Raw genomic sequence first — 18,915 nt, 5'->3', positions numbered from 1 at the left:
TACAGAGATAAGAATGTATTCCAAGGGCAAGGGTGTATTTGATTAACAGATTAACATTTCCTCCCAAAATAGGGCTAACAAAAATATACTGTGTAAAGAAATATAACTAATTTCCTATTAATTCCTTTTCCCAAAAGAGTTTATAAACCTCTTTTAGACAGCCATTTTATAAAATTGACATTTTAAGGAACATAAGAATTTTAAATAGCAACAACAAAATATTTATGCCATATAGAAGTCTTAATTCACAGTTAATGGACAACTCCCCCTGTAAAAACTATGCTGTTGACATGTTTCCAGGAGCTTTCATGTATATTATCTCCCTTAATCTTTATAATCACCACAAGGTAGATATTATTAAGTCTGTGTGTTTGACTTAGAGATATTAAGTTAACCAAATTGTAGTAGCCAGCCAAATCGTGGTAGCTAATGATGGCATAAGAGCATATGATGTTGGAGCACCAGTTCTAGGGTAGAAGTCAGCAGGTAGCCAGATAGCCAAGATCTGGACTGAATTGTTACAACATTCCCTTTGACTTGAGGAAAATATATGCTATTTCCCTTCCTGTAAGATGGAAACAATACATATACACCTTATCTCAAAAGTGTCAGGAAGTAAGAAATCAAGTAATTGGTGAATGACATGAGTTGTGGCTTAAACAGAAAGTGTATTCCTAGCCTGTTAATGAATTATTTTTGTTTTGGCACTTTGTTTCCTCGAGTTAACTTTGTTCTTTTGTTAAGAAAAGTGGAAATCTTTTTTTTTTTTTTAATTTCCTATCATATTCTCTAACAAATTTTTCTAATTAACTTTTTCAAAATTAAATGTTAAGTTGTTATGATCATGACTTTCTGATAAAATAAAATCCAAGAGCTGCTCAGAGGAAAAAGCAACCAACCTTCTATTTGTTGAGCATCATTGGATGCTTCAAAAATAGCTCCTGCCTCCTTGTACCAGCTTCATAGACACTCAGAATCTAAGAGTCAGGAAGAAGTGGGGAAGTAATTGAGTGTCTACTGAACACAGAAATCCTTACACAGTGTTCCTGAAAAATTGTCCACATCTTGCCTCATAGGAGAGAATGTAGTTTATATATATTCCAAAACAGGAGGTATTAGACTGAAGTAAACTCCAGTTCTAGCTCACTTAATAATCATGTGACCTTGATCAAATAGTTAAACCTCCTACTTCCCAATTTCCTCTTCTGTAAAATGTGAATAGTAATAGCACACTATTCATTGGGTCAAATAAGTAGTTAAGTTAAATAAACATCAAATGCATTTAACACACTGACTAGTGCATTGTGAATGCTAAAAAAGTCTTGGTAATTATTTTTTAGTAAGTGCTCGATGAATGGTTGTTATACAACCCCTGCTGTGAACAAACGTGCTTGACACTTGAATGAAAAAAAAAAAAGTTTTCTGTTTACATGATGAAATAAACTGGATTTTATCAAGTCATGGTGGCGTGGGGAATAAACATGAGCTCCTTTGCACCAGAGAGAAACAAACAGGGTTTGAAAGCTTTTCTTGTGTTAGATTTGTTGATGGGGGTGTTACACTGAATCTGCGTCTGGGTTTTAGAATCCTGGGCAGTCATTCCTTTAAGAAAACAGACTCTTAAGCATCTATTACTATTGAGTCCAACCAGAAGAGTTGGAGTTTTCCCATCTGGCAGTTATTGAGGGGCCTAAGGTTTTAAAAGAAAAAGGAAATAAAATATGAGAAATTACTGGGATGGACCTCACAGACTTTTATTCCAGCTTTAATTTTTATATAAAGCAAGTCAATTTACTTCTGTCTGACTTTCTTGTTTTCATATCTAAAGATGAACTAGTAAGGGGAATTTCTCCCTAAATGCCAAGTTAGTCAGATCCATCGGTTTTGTGATTAGGAATAGTCATCCAAAGAGGAGAGCCCTTGTGGGGTTGTTGCCCAGTGGATAATTATCTTACTGAGAAAGGCATGTGGGTCATACAACTGATGTTTCTGGATTGAGACATGCTTCCTGTCATTTTTTTCCCCACTTCCTTTCTCTAAGCCAAGAATGGCAAATATGTGTTAATGCTGCTGCTGAGTTCCCTCCCAGACCCAAGAGGACGTTGGCACTCCATCATAACCGTTTTTTGGGGTGGAACCTGGATTAGTTTAAGAATTCTTTTGTGCCCAGATTTTCAGGAAGCCAGTACCAATCAGTTGTCATTGGCGTGAAGCTTGAAACTATTTGCCACCTCTAAGTTAAGCCAACTGAATTGGCACGCCTCTGGTTTCTGTGCTTGCAGCTTTCCTTAATGGGTTTTATTGTGCACGAACTTTGTATAGCTCTATAACGGTATACTTACATGGTTTTAGCATCTGTCAGCCTGACCCAAAAAGGAGGAGATGCCAAGACCCACCGTGAGCCTCTCATTAGAAAGCTTTTGGCTTCAGGTTTTGACACTTGACTGACTCTTTATGTGAACAGTGTTATCATAACCTGCCAAATTCTTGACTCTATAAATTGGCCTTTAACAGCTTGTTAGGAATTCCAACTCCTGTATTCTAGCACCAGCTACAGCACGTGCAGAGCCTCTGCAATTCCACAAAATACAACTAAGCCAAGTAATGGCCCAGTTCACATCTTTTTCTTTCTTTTTTTTTTTTTACATTTTAAAGTTACTTTACATTCAGTTGAGTCAGAAGTATGTTTTATTCTACTCTCTACCTTTAATCCTCTAGTAAGTTTTGTTCTGCTCACCAGGATTCAGATTCTTATCCATAATGCAGTAGTCTGTTAAATTTTTTCTCTTAGCTGTGTTCTCAGAGCAATTATAACAGCTCAGTCCCTTATTATTTATTGACTTTTTTTAATCATTGTCTTCTTGGCCTTAGGTTCAACATGCCTCATGATGACAACAATAAGTGCAAAGAAGAAGGAATCAAGAGCCCCCAGCACGTCATGGCCCCAACATTGAACTTCAACACCAACCCCTGGATGTGGTCAAAGTGCAGTCGAAAATATATCACTGAATTTTTAGAGTAAGACTCGAACTTTGAGTACAGCCTTCATGCTAGTATCTGGCCTACATGCAGTGAACTCATTGTGGGAAAGAAAACGTAGAGTCAAGCATTCCTTTTGAGTTGTTATTTTTGTTGACATTCCTGGGAGGAGGGAAAAGAAAAATACTCTCTGACATCTGTGTAGTTCATGTCCTCGCCAGCACCCAGAAGATTGCAGACTGAGCTGAAGAAAATGTTGAGATCTTAAAGAGAATATGTAAATGTTGCTTCATTCTTGGTAAAGCTATAAAATCTGTTCAGGTCTTGGGGAAGAGACCATGAATGTGATAACATGATGAAGGAAGGCAAATATTTATGTGCTTCTGAGTTAGTAATTTGGGGTTGGAAAGAGATAGGGAAGTGAGACATCCCCAAAGAACATTACAGGATGCATAAAAATTGCACAGACCTCCATGTTGTTGAATTAAAAACATCCTCTCTCTGTCTCTCTTTATCTCCTTCCCTCTTTCTCCTTCTTTTTTGCTTTTTTTTAAAGTTTCCCACCAGGATGCTCAAGGATCCAATTACTTTATACAATATTCTTGTGTCATAGATTTATTGCTCTTCTCTCCCAGATGTACAGAAGGTTAAGTGATTATCCCAAGGTCACTGGGTGTATATTTCCCCAACCACAGGGAAGAGGGGGCTTGTTAATCAGAACTCACCAGGTGTGAATTTTCCAGAAGATGTGTTTGCAGAAACATGGAAGAACTGGCAGGTTGCTGGGGTTTTTGTTTTTTTTTTTTTAACCGGATGATCTAAAGTGTTTCTGACTGTAGTCATTGATTCACTTACCCATTCAATCAGCAAATATTTACTAAACACTGATTGCTATGGACAGGATCCCATATTTGGGTGAAAAACAAACTTTTTTCACCCAAAACAAGCTTTTTACCCCTAAGAAGCTTATACTCTATTGGAAAAGATGACAAAAAATAAACATTTCAGAGTAATTGCCCTGAAATGTGATAAAGGCTGAAGCAGGTATACATTTCCCCCTGGTTGTATACGTGGAGAAGGAAATGGCAACTTACTCCACTATTTTGCCTGGAGAGTCTCATGGACTGACGAGCCTGGGGAACTACAATCCATGGGGTCACAGAATCGGACACAACTGAAGTGACTGAGCGTGCATTCATACATGTGTGTTGTATGTGTGGTTTGTGTTCCACAAACAAGTATACACCAAAAAGTAGAACTTCAGCTTCTGGACTCAAATTTGGATGAAAAGAATAGAACAAAAACAAAACCACAAAAGAACAACCTCTGCTACCATTAAAATGACAGAATGACATTCACGGTCTTTTGGAGACTTTGACAGTCACATCTTATCCACTGCCCTTACCACCTGTATTTTTCTGCTTCCCACAGCACTGGTTACGGCGAATGTTTGCTTAACGAACCTGAATATAGACCCTATCCTTTGCCTCATCAACTGCCAGGCCTCCTCTACAACGTGAATAAACAATGTGAATTGATTTTTGGACCAGGTTCTCAGGTGTGCCCGTATATGGTAAGTGTCTGGGGTCTCTATCTACCCTCAAAACTGGATTGTGAACTTTTTTTTATTGATAGTTTTCCATTGGATTCTAATGCTAACATACACCACTCATTGAGTGGTCCATTAGCTATTAAGGATAATAGTAATAATGATGATGGGGATAAACAGTAATAGTTCTCAGTGTTGGAAGTTTCCTGCACTTTGTCAGTTCATTCTCAGCCCAAAAGGAAGATACCATTATGGTTTTTATTTTATAAGTGGGTAAGTGAGACTCAGGGGGGACAAAGTAACAGAGCTGGTAATGACAGAGCTCAGCCTTTTTCTCTCTGTGTCTCCTTTTCTTCCCACCAGCTTGTCCAGAAGACTTTTATTATAGGGACTCTTCTAGATTCAGTAACTCATGAGACAAAACTGTTTCCCTGTTTTAGCTCATCAATACCATGTCCTATGACTGCCTGGGGCTTGAAATCACTTCTGGTGGTAGCTCAACTGGCAAGTGTGTGATTCTTTGATGTATGTGTTATGAACATTTGGACCAATGATATGATCCAGTGGTTAACAAGAGGCTTAGCAGAACTGTTCTATGGGATGCCCCATTCTATTCCTTTGGGTGTTTGTTTTTCTGGGAGAGGTTCAGAGATAGCTGGTGAACAGCGGTTCCATGGAAATAACAAAATATTTTGTGTAAAGTGTACCCATGATTATATTCATTTCTCTGTTATTCACGATAGCAAACATTAGACGTGACCTGCAAGCACAAGAATAGAAAGGTTAAGCAGACTCATGTGTGTGCTTTGCTCAATTGCCCAGTCACGTCCGACTCTTTGTGACCCTGTGGACTGTGAACCCGTTACCAGGCTCCTCTGTCCATGAATATCTCAGGCAAGAATACTGGAATGGACTGACATTTCCTCCTCCAGGGCATCTTCCCAACCCAGGGACTGAACCCGAGCCTCTTGCGTCTCCTGCGCTGACAGGCGGATTCTTGACCACTGCACCATCTCCATTTAATGGAATATTATTATACAAAAATTGAAAAGTGACTGTACATGGGAACATGCTCCAGCTATAGTTTTAAATTAAAATACCAGGATAAAGAATTATATTACTGAGTATTTTCTCAATGTAAAAGGGGGAGAAGAGCTTCAGAAAAGACTGGGTCATTTAAAACTTTTTCTTCTATTAAAAAAAAAAATAGTACCTTCTGAATTTTTCTATTGTGAGTATGGTTTATTCTCGTCATTATGGGAACAATTATCTTTTTGGCTAAGGACACTTGTGTCCCTGGGGCTAGTGACATGATACCTGGGCAGGCTCTCACTGCAGGCTCTTCCCCTCTGAGCCAGGCTCCTTCCTGCCAGGTGCTCCTGATGTTCCCAGTCCTACACAGACGCCCTGCTCCTGCCTGCCCTGCGTCTTCTCCCTTTGGGTAGGACATGATGCCTGTGTGTGTGTGCTCAGTCACTCAGTTGTATCTGACTCTTTGCAACTCCATGATGCCTACCGTTCAGTTAAACCTTCTTTCTGTCCTCTCTCTATCATCCACGTTTCCAAAGAAGAGAGTGAAGTACTTTGAAGTCTGTACTTGAAAACAGTCTGAAGGCATTTTCTCGTTAGATTTTGGTTTTCTCCCCTTGTCCGCAGGTGAAACACTGGGATTCTTCCATGTGGAAACCCACAACCTGAAAAGCTCACCTGGTGAGCTCCAGTGTGTGTAGGAGACCCTAGGCCTCTGCAGTGTATTTGAAGTCCAACTCCTTGGTTTCCTACCTTGCTTTGGAGTTGAGTTTTGCTCTTCCATGTTTTGCGTGTATCTTGTTCACTGTCATCAAAGTTGTGCTTCACTTCACTGCGGCAGAGCAGAGAGTACATTCTGATTTGCTACGTTTATATGTATCTTGAAGCTAAATGTATATATGGGTAGTTTGCCTTGAGATTACACAGTGTGAACAGAGTAGACACCCAGAAATTGTGGTTTCTGTGTTCCTTCCATTTGAGTATTTTGTAATTTCTTTGAAATATTTGTGGCATAAATAAAAACAAGCTATACTACAAGAAAAAAAAATAGTATGGCCTGAAATAGAGCTAAATATATCAACTTGGATAACTCTAAAAATCACAGTGCATAGAGGAAGCAAATAGCAAATTGTAGGATGCATCTGTATGTTCTGAAGTATCGAATAACATTGATTTGTTTAAAGCCAAAGTACTGTGCATTATCAGTAGATATTTAAACATTTGTAGTATAAGCAATAAGCTTCCCAGGTGGCTCAGCGGTGAAAAATCTACCTACCAGTGCAGGAAATACGGGTTTGGTCCCTCAGTCAGGAGATCCCCTAGAGGAGAAAATGGCAGCCTACTCCAGTGTTCTTGCCTGGAAAATCCCACGGACAGGGAAGCCTGGCAGGCTACAGTCCATGGTGTCGCAGAGAGTCGGACATGACTGAGCACATGTACACACACAGTAAAAGCAGTGGGAATGGTAAGCTGATGAGCATCACTAGAACAGTGGTTATGTGGAGAAAGAGAAGGGATTGGGATTGAGAATGAGTGTGTAAGGCTGGGCCCATGAAGTCTTCTTTCTTAATTTGGGAGGTGGACATATGGGTATCCATTATGTTATTGTTCATATTTTTTGTATGCCTAAAATATTACTGATATTTTGTCCCTTCTTTTCTTCTGACAACCCCGAAACCTCTAGAAAAGAGCCATATGTATGGCTTAGTAGGAAAAAATACTAGTTTTAACATCAAGTCAAACCAAAACTAATCACAACAGAAATCAAAACCCACTCTCCAGTCATAGCTCATTGCAAACCTAAACTCACATCATACACTTGCATTGTGACACTGACCTGCACTATGTTCTGCCAGCCTCAGTTTCCTCATCTGTAATTTGGGGAGACGTTACCAGGATCAAATGGCATCTTGTATGTTCCTGTTGCACAGTGGTTCCCCTTTGACATCCCTGCAAACCCTACCAGACATAGAAGTGTGTCTCCTGGGCTGCCCTCTGTATTCATTGGAATATTTTATCATTTATCAGACCAAGAAAAAAAAAAAAACAACCCTTTCTAACCTATACTGTGCGCCCCTGGCAGAACGACTGTTGAAAGCAGCCTGCCTGGCCTGCTGTCACCGTCACACTGTCACCATCACACTGTCACCATCACACTGTCACTGCATCACACTGTCACCGTCACACTGTCACCGTCACACTGTCACTGCATCACACTGTCACCATCACACTGTCACTGCATCACACTGTCACCATCACACTGTCACTGCATCACACTGTCACCATCACACTGTCACTGCATCACACTGTCACCGTCACACTGTCACCGCATCACACTGTCACCGTCACACTGTCACCATCACACTGTCACCATCACACTGTCACTGCATCACACTGTCACTGCATCACACTGTCACCATCACACTGTCACTGCATCACACTGTCACTGCATCACACTGTCACTGCATCACACTGTCACCATCACACTGTCACTGCATCACACTGTCACTGCATCACACTGTCACCATCACACTGTCACCATCACACTGTCACTGCATCACACTGTCACTGCATCACACTGTCACCATCACACTGTCACCATCACACTGTCACTGCTTCACACTGTCACCGTCACACTGTCACCGTCACACTGTCACTGCGTCACACTGTCACTGCATCACACTGTCACCATCACACTGTCACCATCACACTGTCACCATCACACTGTCACTGCATCACACTGTCACCATCACACTGTCACTGCATCACACTGTCACCATCACACTGTCACTGCATCACACTGTCACTGCATCACACTGTCACCATCACACTGTCACCATCACACTGTCACTGCATCACACTGTCACTGCATCACACTGTCACCGTCACACTGTCACCATCACACTGTCACCATCACACTGTCACCATCACACTCACTGCATCACACTGTCACTGCGTCACACTGTCACCGTCACACTGTCACCGTCACACTGTCACTGCATCACACTGTCACCATCACACTGTCACTGCATCACACTGTCACCATCACACTGTCACCATCACACTGTCACCGCATCACACTGTCACCGTCACACTGTCACCATCACACTGTCACTGCATCACACTGTCACCATCACACTCACTGCATCACACTGTCACTGCGTCACACTGTCACCGTCACACTGTCACCGTCACACTGTCACCATCACACTGTCACCATCACACTGTCACTGCATCACACTGTCACCATCACACTGTCACTGCATCACACTGTCACCATCACACTGTCACCATCACACTGTCACCGCATCACACTGTCACCGCATCACACTGTCACCATCACACTGTCACCATCACACTGTCACTGCATCACACTGTCACTGCATCACACTGTCACCGTCACACTGTCACCGTCACACTGTCACTGCATCACACTGTCACTGCATCACACTGTCACTGCATCACACTGTCACCGTCACACTGTCACCGTCACACTGTCACTGAATTGTCTTCAACTGAATTGCGCAGATGCAGTGCAGACGGCTCTGGTGCAACAACGTGGATGGGGCGCACAAAGGCTGCCGGACTCAGCACACGCCCTGGGCTGATGGAACCGAGTGTGAAGAGCCTGGAAAGGCAAGTAACACCCCAATCTGTCCTCCTGTCTTGGGGCAGTGGTGGGCAAGATGTGGGCTGTAGGCTCAGTCACCACTGTTGAGAACGTAAGTTAATGCAGTGTGTTTCAGCATGCATAATACTTTTTTGAGGTGTAGGAGGTTCAACTTTGCTCTTGAAAATTGTGCAGACTTACCTTACAGCCTAATACTGGCATGAGGGACATAGCTATCATTATTTCTTCAATTCCTTAGACATATTTTTCTGATTCTTAATGTTTTTTAAATTCCAATGTGCTTTTCAATTTATGGGAACTTTTAATGTGAGGGTAGCATATCTTTTCTCTCTCTCTCTCTTAGAGTGGCAGTGGAAAAGGCTGTTATTAAGTTGGTGGAATATCTTAAAATCAAGAAAATACAGAAAGACTTACTGTGTTCACTACTTGGATATTAGGCTTTTCCCAGCCAGTGTTGATCACTTAATGGAGCTGTGATATCACCTGGGTTATTTGCAAATCCAAATTCTGAGTTGGTTATAATAGTTCCCATTTATTTGTTAGTAAACAAACAAAATCTGCTTCTTGTATAGCCTAATGATAACAATGTCCCAGCAACTACAAGTATTATTATTGTAACATTTTGCACCTGGTGTCTATTTTTTAAGGAAAAAAAAGGGGGGTAATATGTTAAGGATTTACTTAGCTAAAGTTTTAGATGTGAACCTGATTTTTAAATTCGTAAAGAAAATGGTATTCTGTCACTTACCTGTGATGCAATCCCTGTACTATATCTGAGTCTCATGTCATCCTTAAGTTTTTTCCTTTCTCCTCACTTCTCTCATCGTCCACTTTACTTACGTTTATTATTTTGTTCTCATCTGATTTTCTCTTTTTCCACTTTAGGAATCAGTAGCTCCCAGTGTTTTCATGGAAACATGTGGTCCTCAGAGATGAGGAACTTACCTATCCCATCCCTGATTTTATAGATAGGGAACACAAAGGTGAAGTGACTTCAGTTCAGTTCAGTTCAGTTCAGTCGCTCAATCGTGTTCAACTCTTTGCGACCCCATGGACTGCAGCACGCCAGGTTTCCCTGTCCATCACCAATATTCAGGACTGGTTTCCTTTAGGACTGACAGGTTTGATCTCCTTGTAGTCCAAGGGACTCTTAAGAGTCTGACTTGCCCATGGTCATTCAGCCTCACTCAGGGTGGAGTCCTCACACACCCCTGTCCCTCCCTCTCTATTTCTTTTTGCTTTCTGTGTCTGAAGGGGCTGCAGGCTCTGCAGCTGCAGGCTGTGGCCATAACTCAAGCTCACTGAGCTCTTGAAGTTTCTGTGGTCAAACAGGAGAACTAGTAGCTTATCCACTCATTTCTCAGAGTGATTTCAATTTTTTAAATTTTATTAGAGTGGTTTTATAAAGTTACAATGAAGATGATTTTGTACTTGACCTAGCTTGGTTACTCTGTCAGCTCTGGTCTCACTTCTTTACGGCTAGGACCTCAGCATTTGAGAATACAGCTTTCTCCAAGAGCAGCCTGACAAAACTGTGTAAGGACATAAGCATATCAACTTTAGCACTGCCGCTTTCACTTACTTAGAAGTATATCTACTTGGTCAGAGTGAACCTTTCACTTTTTGCAAAACATTTAACTGTGTTGATGGCCAGAGAATCTTAGGTTTGAGCAGAAATACGGTTCCCAGGTTTCCACGTCAGCCATCAGAATTCACTCGTTCTTCCTCAGTGAAGATGTAGCTTCAGAGTCCTTCTCTACATAGTCACCCATACAACTGCTATCAGTTGCTGGGAGATGACAATAGACATGATTGACAGCTTAGTTAGTTGATCTGAGTTGAAACCAGCCAACTATTCATTTAAATTGAGTCTGTTTGAGCTCAAAGATAGCACTTGTATTGTGTCATGGTTCTTAGTCAATCTGATATACCCACCTACTTGTCTAAATCTGATACATATTACTGATGGAAAAACCTTAACAAAGAAGAACTCTCAATCATATGATGAAATGAATTGTATTTAGTAAAATAGTCATGTACAAGCTACCAAGCTCCATGTAGTACTTGGGAAGATGTCTGTTGTGTCTTTTTCTAATCTTCTGTTTTTGTAACAGTAGCAGAAGATAGAAGATTATAGTATAATCTCATACCTGATAAATGGGGGGTTTGGGGAAATCTTTCAAAAAAACATTTACCTTGTATGCGTTTGTTCAGCAAAAGCAAGAGACTTCAAGGAATTCCAAAGGGCAGACTCAGAACACTTTGAGAGAAGCAGCTATGCAGAGAACATGATGGGTACATTTTTAGTTTGTTTTAGTAAAGTGGCTAAGTCTAGTAGCTTATATTAAAGACATGGCTGTTGGTGTGTTTATTTCCCAGAAGAACATTTATTCATTTTACAAATAAGATGGTGAATATGTTTGCACAAATGTTCTGTGTTTCTCTATTCTGTTTTGTTTTCACTGAATTGGCAGTAAAACTTTATCCTTTTCTCTAGCAAATTCTAACTCCCTTTGCTGCTAGGTTAAATTTTTTTTTCTTTCTCTTCTCTCTGCCCTGCTCCCTCAGCAGTAATCTGTCTTGGACTGCTGACACAATGTTATTTTGATGAATGGCTCTCTCATGTCCCTTTATTTTTTCCATTCTCTTGTTAAATCCATTAACATTTTCATTTTAACCCTGTTTGTAAATCTGAGGTTTGAAACTCTTGTATTTTAAGCTTCTTTGGGACAAAATTGACCTCCAAGTCCTTCTTCCAGTCTCTTTAGAAAAACATTTATGTAAAATATCATTTAAATGATTCTGGGTGCTTTTAGGAAAGGCCGATTATATTTTGGCTCCAGCTCCACCAGTTGCTTAATGCTTTGTTATGATGTAATGGTTTTTCTAGTATATAATGATCGTTTGTTTAGTTTCCTGGTAAAATAGATTAACTTGATGCATATTTGCCAAACAGTCCCCATTTCCAGCCTCTTTCACATCAGGTTCTTCCCTCTTCCTCTGAGGTTCTCCCTTCCCTTTGAACCCCCATCAGTGGTCATATCAGCAAGAAATATTTAAGTTGCAGATGAGTTTTTATTTAGGTTTTCTTTTAAGAAGTGACCCTATAAGGACATTTTAATCCATTGTTAACTAACCTATGCCCTTACTCTTTCCTGGTTTATGGTAATACTTAATGAGAATTATGGTCACTTTGAAGAATATTGTTCTTGTGTGGAGGTAGAGTCTATAGAATAGAGAGGTCAGCAGACTAAAGACTGAAGTGTTGTGAGGAAAAAATATATTTCCAGACAACTTCTCATTATAGGAGTCTATGACTAGCCGTAGGAATGTTCTCTTTAGTTTGTAGAATTTATAAAATGTGTATCTGATATCAAGATTTGAGGGCTGAATTTGGGCATCGGCTGTAACCTCAATTGTATATTAATTAAGAATTTTGTTCAGGTCAGACTGAATTATAGTAGTGTAAGAAAATTGGCTTTTTTTCTGACACACACATACACAAAAACTAGTCAGATGTAGGCAGGTCGTGGAGCTGCCATGGTAGGTGTACAAAATAAGAGACACAGGCTCCTAATTGCTTTCTGTTCTACTATCATATTCAAATGGCCATCATCCTCAGGGTCACAAAATGGCTGCTATAGCTCAAGCCATTGACTCTGAGTCCCAGGCACAATGAAACCAAAGGACAAGGTGCAAAGAGGCAAAAGGACCTTCCCAGGAATCTTATCCAATGAATTCTGCTAACATTTCTTTGACCATTTCTACCTATACAAGAATCCAGGGAAATATAGATTGTTAAGAAGGACGAAGAACAGAATGATATTGGGTAGACACCTCAGAGTGTCAGCCTCACCTCACCATCTCATTAGTCTTGCTTTTAAATCTCAGTCTATTTAAGATATCAAAAATTGTTCCCATTTGCTAACAGTAGAAGGACAGCATGTATCACAGTTAAGAGTGTGCACTCTGGAGCCAGATTGTCTGTGTTTCAGTATCAGCTCAGCTCCTTAACAGATGTTTGACATCAACCCCCCTGTGGCTCCATTTTCTTTTCTGTAAAAATGGGGGTAACAGCAATACCTACTTCATAGTATGCTATGAGGATTAAGTAAGTTAATACATACATAATACTTAGAAGAATGCCTGGCAACTATTAAGTGCTATTAAATGTAAATATTTGCTCTTATTATCACAAACCTTTTTCCAATTGGATCTCCTCTGTCCTCAACAGTGTGTTAGCTGCTTTCCATACATTGTCTCATGTTAAACTCAAACAACTTTGGCAAGTAGGTTCTCATTTTTCAGCTATGGAATTAGAGTTCAGTGACTCATCCAAGGTCACAATTAATTTGTAGAATGGCCACCCCACGCCACCAGACCATTTGCCTGCTAAGCTATGTCCCCTTAAGATCTGCTCTGTCCGATAGGGCAGCCACTAGCCACATGTGATTAGCGAGCATTTGCAATGTCATTCTGAACTGAAATGTGCTAAAATGAGAATACATACCACATGTTAAAGACCTAGCATGGAAAAAAGTGTGGAAAGAAAACCTTAGTTACAATTTTATGTTGATTATATGGAAATGTCTTAGATATTTTGAGCTAAGTAAAAGATATTAAAGTTAATTTCAGTGTTCTTTTTACTTGTTTTAATGTGGCTGCTAGAATTTCTTAAATTATATGTGTGGCACACGTTATATTATTAGATAGTGATGCTGTACACCAGGCTGCCTCTCTCATTGATTTTTTAAATTATTTATTTTTAATTGAGGAATATTTGCTTTACAGTATTTCATTGGTTTCTAGCAAACATCAACATGAATCAGCCATAGGTTTACCCATGTCACCTCCCACTTGTCTCACTGATTTTTTTTTAAATTTATTTATTTATTTATTTTTCCTTTATTTTTATTAGTTGGAGGCTAATTACTTTACAATATTGTAGTGGGTTTTGTCATACATTGACATGAATCAGCCATGGATTTACACATATTCCCCATCCTGATCCCCCCTCCCACTTCCCTCTCTACCGGATCCCTCTGGTGTCTCACTGATTTTTATGTGCATAGATTCCAAGGAATGTTCAAGATTGCTGTAAAGACAACTATAAAATAATTTGGGGGAGTGATGTGGTCACTGCTGCCTCTGCCCACATTTCTCGGGTACAGAGTTATCCAGGAGTCTTTGGATGCTGAACCTTTTAAGCTTCAGCCAAACAGCCCAGAGAGAGGAATGTGGCCCCAGTTACTCAAGAGGATAATTATAAGGAAAAAAGCATAAGGGAAGAGTAGAGAAAGCCTAACTGTGCTCTTTTAAACAGTTGTTCGCCAGGCTTTTGCCAGGACTGGCCGCTGACTGGGGCTTCACCAGTCTCTTATCTGTCCCCTTTCCCCGCGCACTCCCCCACCGCCTGACTCTGCTTCCAACCTGAGTCCTCCCTGCAGATAAATCACAGTGGCCACCACCAGCTCCGCTTCAGAGATCTGAGCAAGCGAGCAAGCGGCGGGGCGTCACTCTCCTGCTGCCCCTCTTCCTTTGTGCATTGCTCAGTGACCTCGGCTTCTTGTCAGGGCCTCACACCCCAACAATGGCAGAGGGTTGAAATGGGCTTCTCCACTCCCTTGTCCTGCTGGGGAGTTTTACTTTGTTTTGCTTTAAAGCATCAAGGCCCTCTTCCTGCTCCAGGCTGAAGAATATGAAACCATTAGTAATCCAACAGTAATAAAGTTTAGGGCTCCCTGTAATGTGTCCATTTTTGCTTTAGTTTCATCTTCTGCTAGAGTGAGTTTATAGGAATCATGTAACTAGCTTTGATCCCCCCTCTCCCATTTAATTAAAATGGGGTTTTCAAATCCATGAGGAACCGTAAAGCATTATATTTTACCAGACTCACAACATCTCTAGGCCTTGTTAATGGAGATGCACTATGCAAATCCAATAACTCATTTCATCCCTGTCTATAACCAGTAGACAGCCCATTTCCACGCCTCATTTTTCCAAGTAGACTAATTGAGCGCTTCAAGGCTGGCCATTGGACTTTCCCTGACAGCCTGGATCCAGCCACTCATTGGCCAGTTTTATTCAAGCCAGTTGTAAATGAAGACACAGCCTAAAATCACTAAGAGGTTAAAGTCCCTACCATTTCCATTACTCACAGAGATAATTAAATTGCAACATTTCAAACCAGCACATGGAAAACAATGATAGTACGGTATATTTAAAAGGACAGTGGGTCCTGCAATACCTCAAGCACCGAGCTCTCCCTCACTGTTCCCCTTATTAAATACAGCACTGCAAGTTTGGATTTTGTGTTCCCAAAGAAATGGAGGTCCCTGTGACTGATGGATCCTGGGGAAGTTGGAGTCACTTTGGAACCTGCTCAAGAACATGTGGAGGCGGCATCAAAACAGCCATTCGCGAGTGCAACAGACCAGAGTAAGTCCTTGAGCTCATCGCTCTTACTACTGGGGCGGCAGGGGTGGAGAATTCCTAGAGGAAGTCATTTAAATGGAGGCAAGTGAAGAGCTCTTTCCAAATTATAAAGTGGGTGGACTTCTAGGACTTCCCAGACCCATGGTATCTACGCTCTATCCCTCTGTGTTATTTTCCTCCTGTGACCCTTTATGTTAAAAGCTTTATCTGTTAAATGGTAGATGCTCTGTGTTGCTTTGACATTAGGGAATGTCTCACTGCCCCCCCCAACCCCCACCAAGAATTGAGGTAGCATGTTAATAAAGCGAACAAGTGGATGTTCATTAGGAAACAAAGAAATTGGACATTTCCATCTAGATTGTAGATAAATGTTAATATTCTGCTTAGCAACTGAAATGCTAAAAAGGGCACACAGACCCCCAAGGTGGCATTAGTGAACCCCAAGGGACCTGGAAGCCCAAGTCAGGATTTACTTTTGAATCAAACTGTTTTTTCCCTGACTCCTGAGGTCCCATCCAACAACCGCTTTTCAGGATGATTCTCAGCAAGTGACCATAGTGGTCTCCACCAGCCAAACCTTGTTGAAACTTACATGTTCAAATAAAGTCCACAGGATGTTCCCCCAGCATCTCATTATGATAGACATGTGTTTGGGGAGAGGCTATTTATAAGCAGATTTTAAAAGTTGCTATCTTCATTATAAGGAGTGATATCATATTTTGTCTGGTTCTAAGATGTATAAAGTTTAAAGGAACAGAAAATTATACATGCTATTATTGTCATCAAAGCTATATAGCCCAAGAGGTCTTCCCAGATTAGTTTTTAGATATGCAGACTCACAGCCATCTTTAAGAACCAGCTGCTTTGGAATTATGCAAAACGGTTTGACTCAGCAGTACTCTTTAATTTTTAACAGCCTATATTAGGGATAACAGACTGGATAGGAGAGAGAAGCAAGCAGGTTGAGGAGCAAAGTGGGCTAGTGCAGTAGGCCAGGTTTTACTGCAGAGTCTATAACCCTGAAGTCCTGAAATAGTAATGGCTACTCAGGCCAGCTGATTCTCCCTGAGCAGGAAAAGGGCCTCCTGTTGACAAAGGTGCCATTTTTTAATACTGAAAATCTGAATTGTTACACAAAAAAGAATACAGCTTTAGCCTGTGGTTGCAAGCCCTGGTCACATAAACACTCTGTATAGTTCAAATCACAGATGGTGATTAATTTATTTTAATTTATCTTTGTTCACAGTCCAAGATTATTTCATATCCATATAATATAAATGTTTAAGAACAAGTAAAAAGCTATAAGATATAGACTCTGATCTGTAAAACTAACCCTGTAGCTATGTATATAAACTAATACACATTAGATTTTCCCATAAAGTCTATTGTTTAGTATTAGTTTTTAAAACAATAATGTAGAGGATGGACATACGTATATGTATGGCTGAGTCCCTCTACTCTTCACCTGAAACTGTCACAATATTGTTAATCAGTGATACCTCAATGCAAAATTAAAAGTTAAAAAAAATAATGTAAATATAATAGGTGTTTTCAAAAAATTCAGATATAAAAGCATATGATATAAAAACTTACTGTCATTATTATTCCTACTCCCCACAAGAAATAACCACTAAAAAATAATTTGTGCATTATTCCAGACTTTCAAAAGAGATTATAGATCTAATATGTATTGCATGAAATAAGTATCACATAACAAAGTATGGGTCATCCTATATATATATTGTTCCACAACTTGCTTGTTAAAATCGATTGGTTACATAATCTAAGCTGCTTATATTGTTGAAGTTTTAAAACAGAACACTTTAAGCTAGCAGCAAATATGATGAATTTTTTTAAAACTGAAAACATTTGGCTACATTGAACCAAATTGTTCCTATTATGTTGTTGCTGTTGTTATTTAGACACTGAGTCATTTCTGACTCCTTTGCAACCCCATGGACTGTAGCCCACCAGGCTCCTCTGTCCATGAGGATTTTCCAGGCAAGAATACTGGAGTGGGTTGCCATTACCTTCTCCAGGTGATCTTCCTGACCCAGGAATTGAACCTGCATCTCCTGCTTTGGCAGGCGGATCCTTTACCACTGAGCCACCACGGAAGCCCTGTTATTATCATAATAAGCTATTATTATCATGGGGGTGTGGATATTGCAAATAGTAGGTACTTTTAACATTTTGACTCAAGAATATTCCATTCAAAAGAAGTGGGTTTTTTGTTTTTGTGTGTGTTTGTTTTGTTTTAATAGTGTTAGAGCAATTCTAAAAGTAGTGTGGAAAGAGATAAATTATACCATAACTGGAATGAGCCAGACAAAGAAAAGCACCCAGTGTAAAGATCTCAGCAGGAAAAGATCTTGAGCTTCAAAGCAAAGCAGAGATACTCGCCTTTAGAAGTTAGGAACCGATCATTAAAGACTTCAGTTAGATGTCCTTGTCCTGGATGTTTGCCATGGGAAGTTTTAAAATAATACAATCCACCTTGTTGAGTGTCAGCACTGACATCATTTCATTAAACTCCTCCAAGTTATGTGCACTTTGGGATGTCCCTGTGAACTACTAAGGAAGGAGTCTGCCTCTCGTAATTGAGATTACGATGGCGCTGGGGAAGTCAGCTAGACAAGAGAGAGGGACACTGGAAAGAGAAAAACAGGTCCAAATCAGTGTAAAAGCTTGTTCAGAGAAATTAGCAGAGCAGATGGTTCATTATGTAGAATGTGCCAGTGATTGCTGTCCTGATTCTCAAGAAGTTTGAAAGAACGAAACCTCTGGCTCCCACGTTGGCTGGCAAAATGCTCTTCTCAGTTTCAGAAGCCCTTAGAATATAATAACGAGCTCCATTTTTAGAATCCGTGGTAGGCCTCTATCAAGAACACTGGATTGTTCTTTTGTTTTCACTGTATTCAATAATATATTTATTTAGTATCTGGATACTTTAAGCTCTGTATTTTTTCTTTAAATATAGATAAGCTAAAAAAGGGAAGCAGCCTTGTCATGTGCATGGGATTATGCTATACTCGAATAACAAACTTTGGAAAGCATATCCTCTCTAATTTTATATCCCCAAAATGTTTTTGGTCCCAGTTGGTACACCATCATGACAGTGGAGCCCTAATGTTTTGTCTTTAAATGCTTTACTTTTTTATACCATTTCTTATTTATGTCCTACATATAAGATAAGCGTATGTTTTGGTTTGTAAGGATGGTTCCAATTTACATCTGTTATCCTGGAGAAGTTATCGATAGTTCTCCTTTCAATTCTCAAAATGTCCTGAAT

General features: G+C 40.1%; 1 protein-coding gene across 2 annotated transcripts in view; it reads left to right on the top strand.

Moving 5' to 3' along the window:
* ADAMTS9 (ADAM metallopeptidase with thrombospondin type 1 motif 9) overlaps positions 1-18,915 on the top strand; it is a 164,275-nt gene that overhangs the window by 33,668 nt on the left and 111,692 nt on the right. For both annotated transcript variants that reach the window (XM_043442385.1, XM_043442384.1), the window contains exons 9-12: positions 2,872-3,018; positions 4,411-4,552; positions 9,086-9,193; positions 15,481-15,626. In XM_043442385.1, the coding sequence (XP_043298320.1) occupies positions 2,872-3,018; positions 4,411-4,552; positions 9,086-9,193; positions 15,481-15,626 (543 nt within the window). The remainder of the gene's footprint in view (positions 1-2,871; positions 3,019-4,410; positions 4,553-9,085; positions 9,194-15,480; positions 15,627-18,915) is intronic.

Source organism: Cervus canadensis, chromosome 22 (assembly GCF_019320065.1).
Source record: "Cervus canadensis isolate Bull #8, Minnesota chromosome 22, ASM1932006v1, whole genome shotgun sequence".
In the NCBI taxonomy this organism is placed as follows: Eukaryota; Metazoa; Chordata; class Mammalia; order Artiodactyla; family Cervidae; genus Cervus; species Cervus canadensis.
The sequence above is the reverse complement of the archived record's forward strand: the minus strand, read 5'-3'. Positions and strand labels throughout refer to the sequence as shown.